This window comes from Perca flavescens, chromosome 9 (genome assembly GCF_004354835.1).
Source record: "Perca flavescens isolate YP-PL-M2 chromosome 9, PFLA_1.0, whole genome shotgun sequence".
Taxonomy (NCBI): domain Eukaryota; kingdom Metazoa; phylum Chordata; class Actinopteri; order Perciformes; family Percidae; genus Perca; species Perca flavescens.
The window spans coordinates 12,643,739-12,667,287 of NC_041339.1; the positions used below are offsets into that span (position 1 = coordinate 12,643,739).

The following is a 23,549-nucleotide window of genomic DNA, read 5'->3' on the forward strand; positions in this document are numbered from 1 at the left end:
GCTTAGAGCTGACGTCTAATAAGCTTTAATACTCAAACACAACCATAGACAATGATGTGTTTAGATAGAGCTGTAACTTCTTCAACAACTGTGTGTGTAAGTACTGGGAGGGCAGAGAGATTTAGCTGTACAGGTTGAAAGAGAGCAAAATGGACAGGTAAGGGAAGAGACAAGCTGACAGAAAATACACAGACAGTTCTTCAAAACAATAAAGTTTGCCAGACTTAAAGCTAATAAAAGTCCTCACTGACACAAAGAACCGGAAAAATGCTTGAGGCAATCGTTTATAGGATCTGGGCCTTGCTAAAAGTAACTATCCTAAGGGAGGGCCAGACTGTCTGTAAGCAAAACCAGTCACCTAGTTGGATGATGCGATACAAGAGAGAGTCAAAAAGAGGACAAAAACAGTTTGATATATTCCCATTATCTGATAAGAAAAGACTGAAAACATGTGTCCGAAATATGTACTGAGTGTCTATGTAAGAAGCTATAAAAAACTCACCCCGTCATGAACCAAAGCCTTCCATGTGTGCTCCAGCTTCTTGATTAGCCTACAGAAACAAAGAGAAGCACAGTTTAACACAGTGATATTACATTCATGTATGTATGTATATATATATATATATATATATATATATATATATATATATATATATATATATATATATATATATATATATATATATATGACTACTGTGTTTATCACCTGTAGGATTGCAGGATGTCGATGATTCCGACGTAGAGAAGAAGTCTCTCCCCTCTTCCATTCACAGCTGGGATACCGCCCATCCTGAAATGATAAGAAAAATAAACCTGGAATTAAAAGAATGTCATGAGGTCTGTGAATTTGGATGCTCTTAATGTCCAGTCAACACTCCCTGCAGATGCGGAAGGTGTATATAAATCCCAGATAGATGGCTAGATTTAAAGCCTGCAGTACTCCGGAGATGGGAACTACAGCTTTACAGACTGGGATATTATTATGTGCTCTGGTTCTTTTCACTAAAATGTAAAAAGAATTATTATTATTATTATTATTATATTATTTGGAGTCATTCAGACTACCTTCACTTATTCATGCAAACTAATCTCACGTAGACTAAAGCAACTTCTTTCACTCTGGTCTTCATTTTATAGCTAGCAGGTTTTGGCCTCCAGCCATACAGCTGACCTTTTAATCCACACCGAACCTAAGCACAGCCGGAGATCTTCTGGCACTACTGACTGCTTGACGGCTAAATCTCAAGTTCACCATCAGGGTCACTTGAAAGTGGAGCAACCTGCTTCAGTGTCGACTTTTATATCCCCCATGTTTGAACACTCTTGTTTGAACTTTTTAGACTAGAAGAGACCCACTTATGCTGGAAATTGTTACAACAGGTTAAAAATGTCAATTGTTTGCTTGTGAAATATTGTATGGGAGTTGCAGTTTAAATATAAGCACTAAAGGTGTGTCGGTTGAAGTTGAAGCGTTGAAAGGGCTTGAAGTGTCAGTTGAAGTGTGAGCATTAAAAAGTGTAAATTGTTTAATACGAGGAGTTTGAAGAGACTTTTTTGTGTAAGTGTAAGCACTGAAAGCAGTTGAACTGTCGGTACAGAGAGAGTAACAGATGAAAGCAAGTGCTGATGAATAAAAGTTTATTACTTTTAATTTATATAGCATGAAAGTGCAAGTCTGAGACATGCACTCAGCCCCTTTTTTTTAATCTCCCAGCAGTCACATTTATCACCCGGTTCTTTTGTTCTTTTGCCAACAGCCTGCTGTCCCTCTGTCTGAACTCACGTGTCGTCAGTGTCGATGGACCCTCCGCAGGCCGCTCCTCCCTGGATGGACTCCATGGCGGTGGAGTACAGGGCCTTCTGCTGGGCCACGGGCCTCTTCTCATCGCTTTCGCCCTGGGAGCCTTCCATCTGCCTCTCCCTCTCCGCCTGGTCCATGTTGTGAACCCCGAGCAGCAGACTGTAGTCCATGATCTTAAAGCTTTCCAGCACCTGAGCAAAGGACATATACAGACAGGTGTCCAATGCGCAGTGACTGACAGACACGTAGGGCTGGGCGATAGGGAGAAAATCACATATCACGATATTCTTGACCAAATACCTCGATATCGATATTGCGGCGATATTCTAGGGTTGACAACTGGTGCTTTAACTAAATATCTTCGCACTTAGATTTTAGATAAATAATCATCAGTAATGAAAAGGCAAATCATTTCAGAAAAGTACATCACTTTACTGTAATGCAGCTTTTAAAACCAGTAAATGACAACACTTATGTCATATCACGATATTACCATATCCAAAATCTAAGACAATATCTAGTCTCATATCACGATTATCGATATAATATCAATATATTGCCCAGCCCTACAGACACGTGAAGTATGAATCTGGGTGAAAGCTTTCATCCAGAGTGCAATAACAGTGTCAGCACCAGGGGAAATTAATGCTATACAGGAGACACTGAGCAGACACTGAACAGTGATGCACACATTAATAAACAATGTATAGGAATAAGAAAATGTGCACTCCCAAGCGCATGCACTATAAAAGTAAATGTGAGGTGGCGATTTACAAGACCAGGGCAGGCCTGCTACCAAACCAGACACCTTGTTAAACCGGCTGCCTCGTAACAAAGCCCTAATTTACAGTGAGGGATCCTCTCTCTCTCCAACCTCTCTCTCTAAATCTCTCTCTCTCTCTCTCTCTCTCTCTCTCTCTCTCTCTCTCTCTCTCTCTCTCTCTCTCTCTCTCTCTCTCTCTCTCTCTCTCTCTCTCTCTCTCTCTCTCTCTCTCTCTCTCTCTCTCTCTCTCTCTCTCTCTCTCTCTCTCACCTCCATCCATCCAATGATGCTCTTTTATTAATCAGGGAACCATAATATCCTGGTTTTCCCACTCCATTCCATTTCCTTTTGTGGACTTTGTGCTCGATGTCTCTTTATCAATATTCCCCTATGAGACTCTGCATCATGGCATCACTTTATCCTTCCTTCTACCGTCCCTCTAATCCTTCCCTCTAACCATTCCTGCCTAGTATCCTCTCTCTCTATCGCTCTCTCTCTCTGGAGACCCTGGATCAGGGTGTTCGAGGTATCCTCCTTCAGAATCGGTAAACCACCCTCGTCAACTCCCCTTAAGCTCGTTCTCCCTCCTTTCTGCCATCGCTCTCGCCTGTCTATCTCAACATACAGTAAAATAGAAGCGGAGCAAGTGAAGAGCCTTTACGTGGCAGCTGTAATGTATCCCCTCCCTCCATCTAACTCACCAGGCAGTCTCTCTGTAGGGTCTTGACCAGCGCGTTGTATGTGTCCTGGTCCAGCATCAGTCCGTCCTGCAGGTCTTGCATGAAGTCCAGGTCCTTGAAAGTGGGCCTGGCCTTCTCTCTTTCCTTCTTCGATGCTCGCCTCTTGTAGGTGGAGCCCTTCAGGTCATATTTGAGGTGCATGCGAACTACGCGGGGAAGGACGTTGTTCATCACCACCACGCGGATGTTCTTACCGCCCGACTGGACACAGTAGAGGCCGAAGAACTTGGGCAGCAAAGTGCGAGGGTTCTGATTCAAGTTCTGCAGAAGAGTGTATGAGAGAGGGACAAAAGCCAAAGGTCTTTCAAGGTCTCATAAATTGGTTTCTGCTGCTGTCCTTTGACAGGATGTCGAGGCAGGACTTAACATTGGAGGGAATTGATTTGAGGGATTTTGTTGTGGGGAAAAGTTGGCCAGGTCACGACAAAATGTATGATGACATTTTACAGGATTTAATTTTTAAGATGTGCTAACTAAAGTGGTTGACTCTTTACAGGAGGAGGATAAGCTTGGCACTTTAATGTCTGAAAAAAACACATAAGCAATAGGATAGGTGATACATGTTCTGCGAATAGTTAACTGATAAACACACATTTTCAGTACTATGAAACAGGGAAGTGGTCACGTTAGAACTGTGATTACATTTCTACTGTCAATTATTTTGATCATTGATTATTTGCAAAAGTCATTTTTTATAACAAATATGCCAAACATTCTCTGGTTCCAGCTGCTCAATTGTAATGGTTTGGATGTTGTTCTTTGTCTTGTGTGATAATAAGCTGAATACGTTTCAGAGTTGGACTGTTTTACAAACCAAAAAAGGAATTTGAGGATGGATTTTAGGTCATTGACCTATTTTCTGACATTTTATTGACCCAATAAATAACTGAATACTTGACAAAATAATGAATGATTATTCAATGATGAAAATAATGGTTGCACTCCTACAACACACTTAAAATTTAGAATCAGATTAATAACCATGTCAATGTAGCATGAAGTACGAACGACACATACCATACAATACTGGCAAGACAAGTCACCCCATAGGAACAGAGAAATGTCTAAAGCAAAGGTGAAACATTAATAACGAAAGCCCCAAACTTACAGTACATGTTCTGCTTATCCAAATGCAATTTAACTTAAGTATTGAGTATTTTAAATAGTCTTATTGATTACATGATTCTGCCTTCTTTACTCTACACAAGACCTCAATAACCAATCTGTGCTGAATGTTTCAATTGTCGATCCAAACAAATGAGGTTGGTCAGGCTGGGTGCGCAGTTAAAAACCTGCAGACCTGGGCCAACTCAGTCCAAATAAGAGAAAGAAAGGGTGGTGTTGTGGATTTCCTAGCGGCCGATTTTTACGAATCAAGGAATTTGGTGGATGGTACAATAAGCTCTTTATTCAAACAAAAGATCTGAGGTATTTTCTGCAGAAAATAACTGGGGATCCTCTTCAGCATTTGGGAGAATGGACTCTCACCTTGTGCATCTTATCGGACACCAAATGCTTTCCATTAGACATCCCATTCTAGTTACCAAACATTTCTAAATAACACCATTCAACTCCTTGTTCTAACACACACACACACACACACACACACACACACACACACACACACACACACACACACACACACACACACACACACACACACACACACACACACACACACACACACACACACACACACACACACACACACACACACACACACACACACAATATCCATGCATTCAGGAGTAGAAACAGACGGAGGAGAGATGAAAGATGAATGTGGAGTATAGCTATAACGCTGGCTACACACCGGATGAGTGGTGTGAGTGTGGTGTTTCTGTTGCGTGTCAGCTGTGTGGCGGCTGCGTGGCGTTTTCTATGTCTTTGCGCACCAGAAACGTGTCTGACGCGGCGCTGCTGCTGCTGCTAGCCTTCTCTGTACACATGTATGTTTCCCATTGATTAACTGCACTCAAGCAAGGACCAGTATACTTCATGTTAAACAAATATATACTGATTTGATTACAGCAAAGACGTTTTTTAAATTACATTTATATTGCCATTTATGTCAAAACCTAGACACTTTCAAACATCAAAATGTCATTTATTTGTGTCAAAATGACATATAAACATCTTTTTTGTATTCTATTTTGAATGGAAACGCTTCCAACACGCTTGCGTGTCGCGTGGAAAATAGGCGTCGGTCCTATTTCTAGCATGCACGTGTTTTCGTGCGTGTCACGCAGGAAGTGTGCAAGCTCTAACCTGTTAACAAGGGAGCCAAAATAAAAAACGGACACGCCACGCAGCCAGTGTGCAGCCGGCCTAAGGCTCAGCACTTGTGTAAGTGACCTTCAGATGAGAGAAACTGGTAGAGAGAGCAGAATAAAATGATAGAGAGAGATTGCGGAGAGAGAGAGAGAGAGAGAGAGAGAGAGAGAGAAAGAGCATCCTCTGCTCTCAGCCACACACGACCCTTCTGTCAATGTGAAGAGGGCAGAGCCGTGTCGAGCCAACAACACAGACACGTGAGGGAGAGGAGAGAGAAGAGTGTGAATATGAGCGCGAAAGACAGGCTGGAAAAAGAGCGGATTAGAACACGAGGCAGGCACAGTGAGACATAATGGGAAATAAATTACACTGAGAGCGTCATAGCAGCAGGGGAGAGGGATAAGACATTAAAACGTGAGAGGAGATGGAAGGACTAGACGTATAATAGAAGGGCGAACACACACAAGGGAGAGAAGTGGCAGCAGGGGAGTTGGTTACATCACTGTGATCTGTATGCTGCCCAGAACCAGACTCCTCAGCCGGCCCACTACCATCAGCCAGTCAGCTGTGGAAGACATGAGGAGCTCCACCAATGACGGCCGGCGTGTTGTCTGTTCTGTTTGCTGCAAATACAGATGAGCCTGTTCGACTACATTTAGCGGTTACCTTGTGCAGCGCTTTGCTGTTGTGTTATTTTGTTCTTTACATCTCTAGGTTGTTGTTTCTGTGAGTCTATACAATTGTATCCATCATTATGTTTTGTGTGGTTTTTGCTCTTTGTTTATCTTGGCATGGGTTTCGATTTGCTCTGTCCGTCTGTGCTATTCTGTCTCTTTTCCTCAGTTCACCTGTTGTGGCCTCGGGCTACAGCCACGATACATGAGCCCGAATCTCTCTGCTTTCATTAAACCTATTTTTCTAGACTAATTATACCTGCAAAAATGCTTCAGGGCTATTGAGACCAATGGAAAAGGTCACGGTAAACGCGCTGAGCCATTAACGTTCCATAATGATTAAATGAATTCCTGCAGGGATCTTTGGCCATGGCTGTCGGCACATGAATAAACACAAGGCTGAAGGCTGTGAACCTTAAGAAGCAGGAATAGTAGCATGGACATACATGGAGCTGTTGCTGGTTAAATCTATTCAGAATGAGCCTGCCGACCGTGGCGTGGGTCGGGAGAGGGTACTGTTGGCGCAGGCTTATGCAAAACACACCGGCCATCTCTTGATGAAAGCGCATGGAGGAGAGATTTCCAGGGTCTTACATGAAATAAGACTCAAAAGATGAGAACATCGGAGGGGGAGGTTGGCAAGTCTGAAGGATGCGTGTGTGGAGTGAACTCCTCAGACTGAGATACATGAACGCTGACAGGCTTCTCCCCCTTTTGTACAGTGTGTTGGAAGTTTTTAGACTAAAGATGTAAATTAGCCACAGGCTATAATCATTTTAAATAAACAAATCTCAATATGAATCTGTGTGTTCACTATATGCACATGTGCCTTGATAACTACAGCATATATATATATAATATATATATAGTTTTGTTTGAGCACATATCTTTGTACGCATGAGGAATATTTTTTCACCATGCATTACCCTGCATGTGTGATGCCTGACACACACACACACACACACACACACACACACACACACACACACACACACACACACACACACACACACACACACACACACACACACACACACACACACACACACACACACACACACACACACACACACACACACACACACACCTTACCATGTAGTATCCAGGCAGTAGTTTCTGTAAGAATTCAGCCTCCTTGTGCATCACAGTCTTGATGATGAACTCGTCGTCCCTCGTGAGATAGAAGACCGAGCCACTCGCTCCAGGATTGGACAGCTCGATCAGAGGCTCATTACAGAGGGAGTACTGCAGGTACACACAGAGACAAAGAAACGCACACAAACAGACACACACAGTAAGAGAGAAGTTCTTGGCAAATCATTGAAAATCCTAAACAAAGTGATAACTACAAAAAGTGATCTGATATTGTAGATTAGACTGCGTTCGTTAATCACAGCACATATAGGGTAGCCAATATTCTGATATTAACCCAAACACTATGAAAAAGACAGCATTTTCTGATTACCTAACGACCCAGATAAAGAGATGGTCTGCGCCTAAAAGGAAAAGCTGCTCCCTGAATTTTTTGCACTTTGCTAATGAGAAAGAGAGAGAAGAGATAACAGCTTAGTTGCCGTCGGCGTTAGCGAACCCGGCTGTTAGCACAGAGGCAATCAACTTTCAAAATATTTTTTGCACGTTTCCAAACTTACATTTTCACTCACATGTGCGGCCAAATGCTCGCAGTGTAGAGCAACGTGCTGCAACACTTGCAAAACACAGTAGAGTACAGTAAAGAAAGGATGGCACCAATCCATTAAAATATGCCTGGACTTGACTTTTTTTATTTTTTTTTTTACACATATGCAGTAGCACTCCCCCAACGAAAGTCCAAAATCAATAAAATAAATGTATCACACACAAGCCCACTAATCATCGCATACACATTCTTGCAAAATAATGAGAAGAAATATGAGGGTATGAAGTAGATTGTGTGTGAGAGAGAAAGAAAAAGAGCGAGGAATAAGTACAGTGCATGCTGTACTGCTGTAGAACAAAGGCAGCTAATACAGATTAGATGCATTTAAATGTTGAATAATGACTTCTTTTGAAATATAGCTTTTTTAATACACACATCAGATTCCCCCCTAAACACTCAATCATGACTGCTAGTGCAAATATGATCTAAATCACATAATCATCCCAGAGCTGCAATTGCAATTAGTCAAATAATTGACCAGTTGATTGACAATTCAATAAAAATGCAAAGATAAAAATGTGAAACAATCACTGGTCCCAGCCCCTATGTAAGCATTTAAAGCTCTAATTAAATAGATATTTGTCACTATTTTTGTCCTTTTTAGACACAACAAATACTAAAAATGTGATTGGCAGATACTGCAATGATTTAATAAAAATATTTTGTTGTGGCCCATTACAGTATGTTCAAGGAACACGCCGACTTATTGGGACTTTAGCTTATTCACTGTATCCCCTAGAGGCTAGATGGAGCCGGTTACCTCCAGGATCTGTGCTAAGCGAGGCTAGCGGTGGGTGCGTCAGACAGAGTTACGACACGCACAGAGATGAGAAGGGTATGTATGGACTTATCTAACTCTGGGGGATACGATGAATAAGCTAAAGTCCCAATAAGTCACCGTGTTCCTTTAACACCTTGAAATCTCTTCTGATACGCCCTCAATAGTGTACGACATTTGATGCGACAGCTGTGAGAAACAGGACAGCGGTGAAATTGCCAGGCCCTGGACAAGACACTGACTAAACACTGGAAACAGACAGCATCAGCATTGACTGGGAAGGAGCCAAAGTTACCACCTGACCAATGACCCACCCTTAGGTCACATGATAACACCTGAGCCAGCTCCATTTGCTGAATGTAGACAGTGAGACGAGGCTGATTATCTAGAATTATTTTTTATACAAGTTATACATGCAGTTAAAGCATATATAGTTTCAAATTTGTCTCTTTGTTGTTTAGATGACAGCTCTTACAGGGCCAAAATTGAGTCTTGTTACTAGCATTAGCATTTTTTTGTGTTTTTTGTTTCCTACTCAAAACCTGTTTAAGTGCATGTTAAACATGTTACACATAAATGAATAAATGAGAACATTCTAGTGCCCAGATGCTCCTCCCAAACCCCTCATTAAAACTTTGATGAAAAACTCTTTTAGAGGTGGACTAATCTTCGGGAATGTTAGCTACTCTACTACCATGATGTAATGTGATACTTAATTGACCGCATTGGGCTATTATTTTTAAACGTTCTACCTCCACAAGGGGGTCTAGATTTAGAATCAGGTAGAGAGCAGCTTCCCTGGATCTCAAAGAGATTCAGAGTCTCCCTTAAAAAAACACAGCACAGAGAACCTGAGTCCTCTAATTAAGGATGTTCTCTAATTAGACCAATTAGAGCACCCTGCCCCCCTCTAAGATTGTGTATTTCTAATGGTAGTACAAGTGGCCAAACACTTAATAAGCAAGTACGTTTAAAAGAATGTAAGCAGGATAAAGGGAGAAAGAAGGAAGAGATTCGGTTTTGTCCTACCTATGTACATATAACGTCAGTGTGCCTGGATTTAAAATCTTAAAAATAAGTCTGCTGGCAAGTTGGTGATAACATGCAAGTTCCCAGATGTGGCCATATCGTGATGAGTGAACACAGGCCGGCTGAGAGAGATGGCAGAAACAAGGCAGGATGTTTCCACGTGGTTGGAGAGCCCACGCATTAAAGACACGTGCACATGGAACACGCAGAAACACTGACTAAGCAGCGTGCAGTATGTACATGTACATTCTGCTAGACTGCTGCTCAGGGCAGAGCGGTGAATCATGCCGCCTGCAGGTCCTCCACGCTGATGAAGGGTGACAAGCTGCAGAGCTTCCTCCCCTCTCCTCAACCATCCGCTCTCCTCCCCTCTGCTCTCTCTTGGGCTGTTTCATGGCTTCTCATCCTCATTCTTCCCCTCTCAGCTCTCTCCTGCAGTTCTCATCTTTATTAAATCCTTCTTAAAAAATGTTTATCAATAGAGAAGATTTATATGCCAAAAGATGGCATTTTACTTGGTTCACAGCTTGGACTCATTAGTGAAATGAAATTTATTTTATTTCTATTTTTGTGGCTATCATCACCTTTCCTCACAGGACCTGTTTCCCTTTTTTGTTTGTTATATTTTATTTTTATGTTTTTGTTTTTCCATATATCACTCACAAATTGAGGTGACTGTGTTCACTTGTTATAATGTTCTGAAAATTCAATAAAAACTAAAGTATATATATATAAAAAAAAAAAAAAGATTCTGTCAACACCTCTTTCTGTTAATTTACTCTGCGTGTTTCATTGTCTTTTCCTGGTCTGGCCTCCCTTCCCTTTCTACCTACATCCTTCTCCATTGCACCGTGTTCTAGTCTATCCTCCGATTGAGCGGATACAAACTTACTACTGTGGTTAGTAGTTCAATATCCACCATAGCTCGATGCAACCTTTTCTTTCATTTTGTACCATATAGTCCTAACCATGTGGTAATAATTCCCTTTAATGAATTTAGGGACACACACTGTAAGATCTTACCAGGTAGTCATCTGGCCTGATGCCAAACAGTTCTCTGAAGTAGCGGAAGGCCACGGGAGCGTATGTTTTAAAGCGGAAGTCCGGGAAATGGTGGGCTGGAGTGAGGTTGCTGCCTTCACTAAAGTACAAAAAACAAAATATCAGAGCACAGAAGATGAGAAGAGAGTAATCAAATTCATATTTTTCCTCACATAAATATCAAACAGGCAGGATTCAAAATGATTGTGGATTACTATTGTTTTTGTGGCTGGTGAGTGAAGCTAATCTACCAGCCACTTGCATATGTTACCAGCTTTTGGCTGGTAAATGGTGCTAATTTTGAACCCTGCCAACAGGTAGGTTAAGAACAACATATCAGCAACATGCATTAATATTGTATTATTCATATGTGCACTGGAAACATAGTGCATGTATGCAGTATGCTTTTTTCTGTGTCTGGCTGCAGAAGAGACCTGGGGAAAAAGATGCTCTCCACCACGTAGAAGTCCTGCATCAACACATCTCTCTCAGGCTTGGAGCTCAGGTTGCCCACTGTGTAGCCGATGCCCAGCTGGATGGCACCTTTCAAGGCTGAGGATGTGGTCTGCGGAGAGCAAGGCAGAGAGAGACGTGTGTAGTGAAATAATTGCCCTTTCTTGAACCCTCACAGTCAATGAACCTGTCCTGTGACATGTTCTGAATGTCCTATTCTTAGTTGGAGCAGATCATTTTAAAAGAGAAAAAATACATATTTAACGCTTTTAAAATGCAAAATAAATTCAAGATTCCTTTTACTGTCATTCAGCAAAACACGGAAATGTAAAGCATGAAGAAAATTACGAGTATGGCTCCGCATAATAACACAGATAAAAACAGGGTAATAAATAGCTCTATGAACATATATTAAAAACAGAACAAATCATTTCCAGCAGAATATTTGTCCGTACGACTATGTGATGTATTGCACTTGTAAATGAATAAATAGTATTGCAAGTTGCAAAGTAAAGCACAGTTTAGTGGTGTTTATTTGAGTTTAGCAGTCTGATAGCATCCGTTTTTCAGTCTGTTCTGTTTTTTTTTTTTGTTTTTTTTGCAAACCAGAGACCACATGATGGTACAGGCATGTGCCGTCTACAGTACCTTCTTGTACGTAGTTTCTCCTGATGCATCCACCCCTCTGTGGCCAATCTTCTTTCCCTGACCAGGCTGGCCTGAGGATGAGGGCATCTGGCGAGAAGAAGAGAGCGAGAGACTTGTATAACCAGGACAAGAGGATTTGCACCTGTTCATCAACATTGATTATTCAAATACTAGAGACTGGAGAGTGACACAGTAATAATGCATGAGAGAGCGATTAAAGGCTTTAATGTTATGAACTGACTTTCACGGAGCAGACCAGGTGTTCATTTTGAAGCAAAATGCAAACTTTGGATCTTTAATAAGTGGATCTTTACTTTCTTAATCAATCTAACTCAAACTGTGCATAGCATGAGGTCTGAAAGCACACGGATTTAGAAACAAGTGCAGTGGATAGTTCAGATATTAAAGCCGTACATCCGACGTAAATACTTCTGGTGTTGTTGTACGTAATGGTCATTAAGCTTTTTGGTTTACATTGGCATTTAAGCATTAATGAAATAGCTTCAGCAGACTCAAATGGGAGAAATGATGTTATACTTTGAATGTTTGCCTTAACGTACAGTACAGTAGCTGTGTGTGCCACATGGATGGGATATACTAAATTAGGAGGATTAAGATAATATGGGGCAAATTGTATTGCAAAGACAAAGAATACCAAAGCAATATTTAAACACTTTCTTTTTCACTTTGTAGTCTGTACTGTCTTCAGGAAAATTATGTACAGCAAATATTAATTGCCTAAGATCCTCAGATTGTGGGTTAGCGCTTTCACTTGCGTCTAAAACCAAAGAACTGTTGAAAACGTTGTTGATGTGAAGGATCAAAAAGGAACTAAAAAGAGAAGCGTTGCGGAGCGGATGATCACAGGGACAGACGGTAGCTCACCTCTGTGATGAAGGCTTTCCTAGCAGCAGCATCTGAGAGAGAGGAAGAAAGAGAAGAGACACAGAGATGACTGTTAGTCGCTCTGAGACGGAGAGACTCCATTACTCAGCATTATTAGTGCTCTCGGTGACAAAGATGAATACCAGAGGGTGGACACAGGTCCAACATTATGTAATAACAGTGTCAAACACAAGTAGGGGCCTGTCAGCTAGAGGAACCGCAGGAAACAGTAACGTCAGCTACAGAGCACCAGGCCCTTTTTAAAGCCCTATGTACTGTGTGTGTGTGTGTGTGTGTGTGTGTGTGTGTGTGTGTGTGTGTGTGTGTGTGTGTGTGTGTGTGTGTGTGTGTGTGAGATTTAATGCATTTTTAGCCATTTTTTGCTGTGATGACTATGTCTGTCGTTGGGTCTGGCCACCACTTTCGGTGAAATGTAAAGTGTAAAGGGTTAAGCATACATGAACAAGCATACATTTTGGACTGTAAAAAGCTCAGACACACTTTTACTGAAGTTGGTCTCAAGACTTTGATTTAAACTAACATGGAACAACAGCTCTGCAAAGTTTAAATTTGCTATGTTTGCTGGAGCGGGAGTAAACTACACGATCATACTCTTTACAAGCCTAATTTTATGGGTTAGACTAACAAAAGCACATTAGAAACAGGATGTAGGCGGTAAAAGGATGGAGGACTGTTTTTCACCAGGAAGGCTTGAAATAGATCAACAATTATAGACGTATAACACTCAGCATAATAATGGCGACGAGGCTCAGGAGGGCAGGAGAGAGAGAGAACACAAAATGAGCAAATGAAAGAGTAGACAGACAGAAAGAGGGGAGGAGAGAGGGCTTTAGACAGTACAACAGTGGGGCAAATGAATTCCCTCTCTGTTATCTTCATAACCAATATCACACTCAGCCGCCCAGATGGTGGAATTTATAGAGATATGTTTACAACAATTTTTAAAATATTTGGGCAGGCACAAGTTTTATATGTATATATGTTCCATTGTTCTTTCACTTCTTCTTAACAGATCAAATAGTATTGTTTATGACAAGCAATAGTTTGGATTTTGGTTAGATGAATTTACTTTATATGTATGTATGTATGTATGTATGTATGTATGTATGTATGTATGTATATGTATATATATATATATATATATATATATATATATATATATATATATATATATATATATATATATATATATATATATATATATATATATATATATATATATATCTCACTGCTGCACATGCATAGAATAGGCCTTTTGTTTTCACAGCAGACGTTTTGACTTCTCATAGCAGGAAACGCTCAGGTGTGTTTTATCCAAGTGTCCCAGTAAGCCACGACAGTGTGACAGTGAGCCGGCCAGTCCAACCAGGGCCCTGAAACTGAAGCAGCTAAATGGAATTCAGTCATCATTCATTTGATTATTTTCACAACTTTTTACTCTGCTTTTCCTACTATGTCAAACATGTTTCCAGTGAAAGAGGGTTCTAGCACTCAGTCAGTTGGCTTTGACTGCTTCAAAAGGGGTGCTTTGCTGCTTTTGACTGCTGACTGTATAACCAAGCAATTTTCTGGAGTGTATGTGTGTGTGTGTGTGTGTGTGTGTGTATGTGTGTGTATGTGTGTGTGTGCATGGCAGAATAGTTATGAGTTCACATGGACTTTGTCAGTCATGCTTCAACTAACTAAAGCTTGTGCATGTAAATGAAGTAGTGTTAGAAGTTAATAATTAATGAGTAGCATTATTAACATTATTATATTTACTTTGTTACGGACAAAGCCACAATATCGTCATAGCAGGAAAAAGTACAGGTGAAATTAAAAACATCGATGATGGCTCCATTCCAGTAAGTAAGTGTCTCAATGAACTACTGAGCCAGCATGCCATGGCTGCTTTTAAAAAGCGTCAACAATACACAACGGGCCAACAGGAGATGAAACACAACTTTCTGACTGTAATCTCTGGATGCCCCGACTTTAAAAGCAGTATCAAAAGAAGCCTCCCTCACCAGCTGAGGCACTAACCTATGTAACCCAGCGTCACTCAGAAGTGGGATAGCATCTCCACAGCTTGACTCTGTGTTTGCAGCTGAATTGATAGACGGCCTCTCTGGTCTCTGTGCGCCTGTCGGCCTGCCTCTCGTGGACACCCATGTGACTGAGCCACAGAATAGCCAGTTTGCCACCCCTCCCCCTGCTCTCTGCCTCCATCTCTCTCCCTCGGTCACACATGCACACGCTCGCACCGGGATGCGCAAAGCCAAGCTTGCCGAAGCTTGCCAATGCGAACCCGGCAACGCTCCCAAGCTGGAACGTGCAGGTAATAAAATTTGACAAAAACAATAACCTGCTGATGAAAGAATGTTTGCAATAGAGATAATTAAAGAGGAGGCTCTCCTGCATTTTACCATCCCATACTTGTATTGTGTGCCTGTATGTCCAAGTGTGGTGTTGATGCATGTGATTGGCTGGCTAAGTGTGGTTCTTTCACATCTCTTCTGTCATTTCCAAATGCCTGTTTCGTATGTGTGCATGTATTTGGGTGTGTGTGTATGTCATATCTTTCTGCAACCGCGTCTCTTCCTTTCCACATGACTGCACTTGTTATTGCCCTAAAGCTGAGACTACAGGTTTTAAGGCACTGTGTGTGTGTGTGTGTGTGTGTGTGTGTGTGTGTGTGTGTGTGTGTGTGTGTGTGTGTGTGTGTGTCCAGGCATGTGCTCCATCTCTCCCTGCTCGACTCTGAGTGAACCACCACCGTGACAGTTTAACCAGAAACGCAGACCAATCTGAACCCACACAGTTCCATGGCTGCCTTTCTGTTCAGTTAATCTCACTTAGAACTACCAAACCACTATGCTTCCTACATATTGTTACACTACAATTATTAACTTCATTATAATGTTATTAACATTTCTCCAACTACTTCCATATTTTTGTATTGAAAATTACATTTCCAATACATTTTGCGGTCTTTGAAATAAAGAGCAGACAGCAGTACTTATTTGACCTTTATATAGGGGCGGGCGATATTTCCAGCGGCACCGGAGCAATCCTGGAAGTGGAATGTCGTGGATATAGACTACACTCAGACAAAATGAGGACGTTCTGATGTGGAATTTCAGAATGAAAATATGAAAATATCGGGATTGTATATTGTGGCACAGCCTAAAAACATCAAGATTATTTATTTACAAGTAATATCGCCCAGCCCTACCGCTATATAACCTTTGTGTATTCAGGTAATTTATTCTAATATTCATCTATTATCCCTGTCCTCAGAAGCACAAAGTAAAACACAGACACAAACACCATTAGTAGAAATTAAATTTTGGGAAGACGGAGCTGACTCATGAAAGAAGAGAGATGTGTAAATTCTCAAGTAACAGCCACACAGAACCATTTGAAATGTTAGCCAATTCATTTAGGTTTGCGCCAGACTGAAATATAATCACATTACGATTACAAGCAACCAATGGACCTTTTTCCACAGCAGACATTTTGACTTGTCGTAGTAGGAAAAGCACGGCTGAGATTGATAACCTTAACAATTGCTCAGTTCCATCAAGTGTCCCAGTAAGCTATTTCAGAGAGTCAGCATGCACAATACCAGGGCCTCTCCTAAATGGAATGCAACCATCATTAATGGGTTTGAACACACCTGTGCTTCTCCTGCTATGACATGTCAACAGATCTGCCGTGAAAAAGGTCTATTGTGAGTGCCGCAAGTGACACAACCTTGATGCCCTGCTGCTATTTCTATAGCGCTAGAGTTATAACATAACAGAAATGGAGAGACATAAAGTGATGACAGTGGGAAATCGGAAGAAGGAGTTATGATGGGATAGAAAGCGGGGTGTTTAGAAGGTACGGAGTGCCTCTTTGTACTATATTTAATTATGGCTTCCCTGTAAAAACTGTGTGAAAGCCATCTTCAGAAATATGCCTCTACCTAGCAGCACAGGAGTCTGAACTGATGTTATCAGTGTTAAGAACATCCCCTCATAGCTTCAACAGGTAGCCAAGTGATTTCATCCTGGACCAAGTAAAGAGGCTTTCACAATACGGACATGAGAAAAATATAGGTCCTACTCCAGCATCATGCTGCAAACAGCAGTCTGAAGAGTTCTTCAGGGGAAAAACAAATCGACCCTTACAATAAAAAGCTTCTAGCTGAGACTGTTGCCTAGCCGGACTACTTTGTGTTGATTTAATGGCCCGCTCTTACACCCTTAGGAGGGTGGTCCATTACCAGCTGGCAATAGCCATGGGAGCTGAAGCAAAAACACAGGATGTATGATCACATGTTCAACCCATGTTTGACCCGCTCATGGGACGCCGCTGTCACAGCTTAGTCCCTGGTTGTTGCCAATTTACATAAGACCAATCATACACGTCACTGCTAAACCACATAACTATACCAGATTCTGTATATTTGCTTAACAGAGCATCTGTTCATCAAAATTGTCACCGCAGTGTAAATACTTGAGAATAAAAATGGCCAGCCAATTTTTGTTTCAGAAATACTACGCACACACAATGAAAATGGCAGGCGCAAAACAAAACAATATTGTTGCCAATACCAATTACTCTGCCTATATGCTTTAAATCGAACAGCTTATCACTGAACACAGAGTTCCTTAAAAAAAAGAGATACTCTGAAATACAAATTAATGTCAAATAATTAGTGTTACATAGTAAAGTATTACTGTATAAGTTATTATTTCCACAGTAATATGTAACAATCTCAACTCAGTGTTCCCATGAAGACTTGTTCATTGAAATTGTAATAAAACACTCAAATGTCTGATAATAAACTCGATGGCCATTGCCCATGTGGATATATATTCAAAATGTGTTCTGCTTCCCCACTCTTTATTAACACCTATGGTCCTCAATTCTTGTCCAATCTTGCTTTATGATGTGGAGGATAGTGCAGGATCCTAAGAAGCCTACTCTTTAAAAAAAAAACAGAGCACAAGCTAACTCAGGGTTCTGCTTTCTTTTCGTGATCTTGTCCCCCTTTTAAATGATTGACAGGGGCAACATTTACAGGGGTTTTACATATGTATGGCACACATTAGTTAAAACCCTTTGACTGTGACACTGAGTGAATAACCTGCATTACATTCTGTGTCCTGGCCCTGGGCAATACACAGTAAAATATCTGCTCTGGCCTCATGATTAAATTTCCACCCACCCCGTAGTGACGTAGTTTTTAAACTACGTCAACAAAAAAACAGCAGATCGCCATGATGGCTTAGTGCATCTCAGCAACAAAATTAAACTAAAACAAATAATGACTTGGGTGTGTCACCTAGGCTAATGTACACATCACACACTGTAGTCAGCATTGATGTGTCTTACTGACAGCGAAGTCTGACCCTGATTGGAACAAATTCAAGGGGATGAGCTAAGTAAGAGGCGGTCTTTGAGATGCTTGTTATCTTAGCAAAGGCTAAGTGATGGGGCCACTATCGATGGGCCACAACAAAGCAGCGATTGCTTATCATGTCAAAGGGCATCTGACCTGACCTATAGAACGCAAAAATCCATAACTCTGTCAATTTTGAAGAGCAGGGAAATTAACAAGGCAGCCTACTCAATAAAAAGTGGGGTATAATACAGTCAGCTACTGGTCAGTGTTTGCCTGGTGAACAATGCTGTGGGGGTGTAATATTATCTCTGACAACAGCGTGAGGATGAGATGAGTGCTAAGTTTCCACTATATGGTGCGGCTCTGCCCAACTCACTTTTTTTGGTACCAGTACTTTTCTCTTTTTGTTTTCCACTGGGGATAGTACCCCTTCAGTGTAGGCGAATGAAACTGCCATGACATCAGTCAGTTGTACAGCATAGTGTACATTTAGGCTGGACTAAAGCTGGGCGATATGAGGAAGATCAAATTTCACAATATTTTTTACCAAATTCCTCGATATCGATATTGAGGAGATATTGTTGGCTTGATAATTTGTTCTTGCACAAAATATTTACACAATGAGATAATAATCATCAGTAATGTGGATATAATGACTGGGTTAAGGCAAACAATAGAACATCGAGAACAGTCTGGTAAGTTCAGAAAATGACATCACTTTATAGTAATGCAGCCTTTAAAACCAGGAAAAAACACTTGTGTCATCGATATTGATATAACATCGATATATTGCCCAGCCCTAGGCTGGACCCCAATATTCAACTATTCCTTCATTGGGTAGGTTTTTAATTGTGGGATTCTGACTTTTTTCCCACCCAATACTATATAATGACAGAATCCTTAAAAACAAATCCCTTTATTTCTAAACGAAAGACACGCGCTGCAGCGCAGTGTTTCCATTTCAGCTCAGTGTGAGACTCTTTACGGTCTTTCTCTCCGCTCATTTGATCGTTGTGTTTCATCGAGGGCAGGGCTTTGCACACACCCCCGGGTGTCGAGCAGAGACGATGCAGTGGTGACTCGGAAGTCCCCTCTGTTTTAACAATGTGCATGTAGGCTGAAATTCCCCGGGGGGGGTTTTGTCAGGATTAGCTGCTAGCTAAAGGTCGCTTGACACTGGCTAATTTATGAAGTGAAAACAATGCAGCCTATGCCGTCCATCGCAAAAATATCTGGCTGAGCTGAGTTATAGAGTTATAAAGTTATAACTGAGCAGTCTGATGTGTGTAGAGGTCTGTATGGTAATACTGTAGCAGCCTGGTGTTGTTTTCAGGCGGTTTAATGAAGGTAAACAGTGAACTGTTTGCTGTGGATTAGAACCGAAGCAGGTTGCCAATTTTTTTAAAAGCTGGTTTCGAGAGAATAAAGTTATTGCTATTGACACAATAGCTTGAACACAGTTTTCAGAACTCTACACACTTATCCCGTGACTTTAACCACAACTTGCACAACACTGTAGATTTACAGCACTTTGTTCAAATGCTAACACACTGCTGTCAAAACTGTTAACCACGCATTCAAAACAGAATAGATTTCAGTCAGGTGCCTATCAACCACTGCTGATTGTAATTTTAGCTGAAAGACTAAGCAAGTGTCTTGTTTTAGACTAGTTAGTGAACATAGATGGTATTTATACAGAGAAAGCCTTTTTTTATACAAACACCAAATAAGAATGAAACAATTGTACACTGTACCATTTGAGAGAAACAGGTAAAAGACCAAAGATACCAACATGTCCAGGTAAGATGTCTGAGGTTATATACACAGCTGTAAAAAAGTGAAAAACACTATCTTTACAATAGAAAAACTGCATTCTTACTGTTTTTCATAAAGTAATGGAGGTGAAAGCAATGGAAACACCACATTCATTTGTATTTAGAGATGATGCAGACATCCAATGTGATGAAGAAAACTTGCCACATGATGCTGGAGCGAGGCAGGATTAGTCACACTATTCTTTGGTACTGTTACGTATGTACCTTTAGTTTTTTCCCCAGTAATTTCATAAATTACTAGAGACAAAATACTATATTGAAGAAAACTGCTGATTTTCATTCCTTCTTGTTTACCTTATGCAAAAATCATACAATCTATATCTTTTCCTTAAATAAACTATTGAGTAGTGTCAAGTCACTCAAATTGTTCAAACTGTAAAGATGAGAAAGTTTGTAATTTCTGTATTGGTGTTTGATGCTAGAGTTTTTACTCTCAGTGTGTTCTGAGTGAAAGTGTGTGAGAAGTGTGTTAAGAGTTGTGTTGCTTTGAATGAGTTTTGCAGGTGATGTGAACTGTTTAGCTCAGGTGACTGTTGGCAATGCAGACTGTGGTTTGAGTTTTGCACATGTGACTCCAGTTGTGCCCACTGTTGTTTAGTAATCGAAAAAAACTGTCAAAATCACGGGTATGTGCAGAATCTCCCATGTAAGGCTAGTGACTATTCTCCCTGACCAATCGGTGGTCTACACTGTTTCTAATATTGGCAAAGCTCACTTGGAACCTTGACAAAGGTACTATCCACACCTTTTGCTAATGGAAAATCAACAAAAAATAAGCAGGTTAGGTAGAGTCGAGCCGAACTGTACCATGCAGTGGAAAAAAGGGCTTTAGAGGCCAGAATCATTTGTTCTCTTTTGTGCTAAATGCTGCTGAAGTTCAGACGGACAGAGCCGCCTGGAGGACCTCCTTATTTTAGAATATGTTAATTTATGGTTAACCTCAGCCTAGTTCACTTTACACAGGAGAGTTACGCAACAGTGATGGCTGCTGTTAAGACCGAGGGAAGGCAAACCGATCCTAAATCAGTGTCATCAAGCCATTCCACCCTTGATCTCAGTAGCCGGCGGGCTCTGTGTGTTTTTCCATGAGCACACCAGTCAGCCAGTGTGGTCTTTATCCTCGGTCTCTGGCCCAGAATGGAAAAGTGGAGGCAGTAAAGAGGCCTAACTGAGTATGTTTGGATGCACAGCAGAGTCTTATCATTAAGGATATGATGTTTACTTCACACACACACACACACACACACACACACACACACACACACACACACACACACACACACACACACACACACACACACACACACACACACACACACACACACACACACACACACACACACACACACACACACACACACACACACACACACACACACACACACACACACACACACCTCCAGGCTTCACAAAACACAGTTCTTCTGAGTGGTCATTTCTGTACTGCCCAACATTTGAAAATGAAGCCGCTTTGTTTTATTGTTGTTTTAACACATTTTAACAATGTCTGCTGGACAACAATTTAATGTATTGATCTTATAAGGAATAATGGAGAAGCATCATGTGACACTTTCAGTTCAACATTTGGCACTAATGCGCATGTAAACGTACTCAGTGACTCTTTCTACTGCTGTGTAGATGTGGATATCTGTACGTGCATCTATGTGTATCAATAATCCCTCTCAAATGACCATTCCCCTTCGATCAGTACATTTATAATTAAGGAGTCGTCAACGTCCTAATGATAAGCTTTTCAAAGAGGCTTTAGGCAATTACTGCACACTGGCAAAATAATAACCTTACAGCTTATCTTTACTGCTTCTGCATATAAACACACACAGAAGCAAACACACACTACTACACTACTCAGGCTTATGCATTGTCAATGTCACTATAAGCATGTGGTTGTTGTTGTTACACGTTCTGTCCACTAGTGGGACTTCCAAAATTTGCCTGGCCTTAAAGGGGACCTACCTTGTGTCGCATTGATTGTCACGTTACTGAGAATACAGATAAAACTATTTCCCATCCTTCTTCCGATTTCCAGCTGCACCCTGTCACTCCCCCCTGTACTGACGTTACTCGGTACGTAACGTTAGCTCTGTGATGTTAAAGGAATACTTCACGGATTAGCATTAAGCTTTGGATCAGTAGAAACACGGTAGTATTTTCGAATGACTGTGCTTCCTTCCCTCATGTCCCCCTGAGACTAAGTTGGATATTGGATGTGAAAAGAAGGAAATGGTTCTAATATTGTACTTTAGATTTGTGTGAATTTCCCACACCAGGAGTAATTTATATAGTTTTATTTTATAGCGATCGATTATCTTTTCAACATTTTTTTATGTAAAATGTTCTATTAAAGAAAAGATAAAAAATAAATATTTGTGTGCTGTAAAGTGGTTAGAAAAAATGAAATCAAAATCGGCTAAAATCGTTATCGGCTGGCCTAACTCAAAGAAAATCGGAAATCGAAATCGGCCTAGAAAGTTGTAATTGGTGCATCTCTAGACAGGCTACCATTCATTTTCAACAGGAGTGGCCGTTTGCCAGCGACGAGCTTGCCACTGCCACGAGCAAGGCGGGGCCAAAATAGACAAGAAGTCTATTTTATGCAAATGCTGAGTGATGATACAAAGCGACTGCCAGTCGGAGTAAAGGTAGCGTGAGGGCAGCGTGACCATAGACAGTATATAAGAATGGACCAACAGATCCCGTTGCTCTGGACGGAGACCAGTGAAGGCTATTAGAAGCACTTTTCCGGTGATCGCTAGCTTTACTGTGCAGCCTCCGAGAGAGACAACGTAAATGTGACGTGAGCAACGTGTCTGAAAGTTGGAAGTCTTCTGGTAGCTGTGCCAAGAGAAATCTCAATCATTCCCAATCTTACAGAGACAGAGAGCGTAGGTATATGTAAGGAGATAAGATGGGCACAGGCTAATTATTGCTAACTAAAATGCTAGTTAACATTAGTAATTAAACCTAAACAGCTCATGTAAGTCAAAACTGCCTGTGAGCTTCTCCTGAATATATATATATATATATATATATATATATATATATATATATATATATATAATTCCTCTACTATGTGACACTATCGTTTTTTACAAAAACGTCTGCTACAGAGCCCTAACGTGAGGTACAAGGTAACAGAGCCTTTTATACATTGTCGTGTTTCTTTAGAAATAAACAATGGACAAATAGTCTTTAAACACTTCAGATGAAAAGTTATTGCTGTCAAGTGATGTCAAAATGAATGCTAGTCAGTGGAATGCTAACGGGAGGTGAACACTTTGTAGCATCAAAATGGCGCCATAGGAGGTTCGAGTTCTGAAGCGAAGCTTACCCCATTGAGCGTGATGTATGTCAGTGGCTCGAGTCAAAGAAAATAATTCAAGATGGCGGAAAGCGCTTCAGGACATCGTATTTATGTATATATCGGATAGGTTTGGCATTTTATCTCATATATTTTGTTACTTTTATCGAGAAATAAATACTTTTAAATCCAAAAACATTGTTCTTGTGACTTAA

General features: G+C 40.9%; 1 protein-coding gene across 3 annotated transcripts in view; it reads right to left on the reverse strand.

The window, feature by feature from the left end:
- pip5k1ca (phosphatidylinositol-4-phosphate 5-kinase, type I, gamma a) overlaps positions 1-23,549 on the reverse strand; it is a 52,518-nt gene that overhangs the window by 18,463 nt on the left and 10,506 nt on the right. For all 3 annotated transcript variants that reach the window (XM_028587065.1, XM_028587066.1, XM_028587067.1), the window contains exons 2-10: positions 12,786-12,817; positions 11,901-11,987; positions 11,234-11,364; positions 10,782-10,899; positions 7,345-7,497; positions 3,266-3,565; positions 1,784-1,992; positions 707-790; positions 503-551 (exon numbers count right to left, since the gene is read on the reverse strand). In XM_028587065.1, the coding sequence (XP_028442866.1) occupies positions 503-551; positions 707-790; positions 1,784-1,992; positions 3,266-3,565; positions 7,345-7,497; positions 10,782-10,899; positions 11,234-11,364; positions 11,901-11,987; positions 12,786-12,817 (1,163 nt within the window). The remainder of the gene's footprint in view (positions 1-502; positions 552-706; positions 791-1,783; positions 1,993-3,265; positions 3,566-7,344; positions 7,498-10,781; positions 10,900-11,233; positions 11,365-11,900; positions 11,988-12,785; positions 12,818-23,549) is intronic.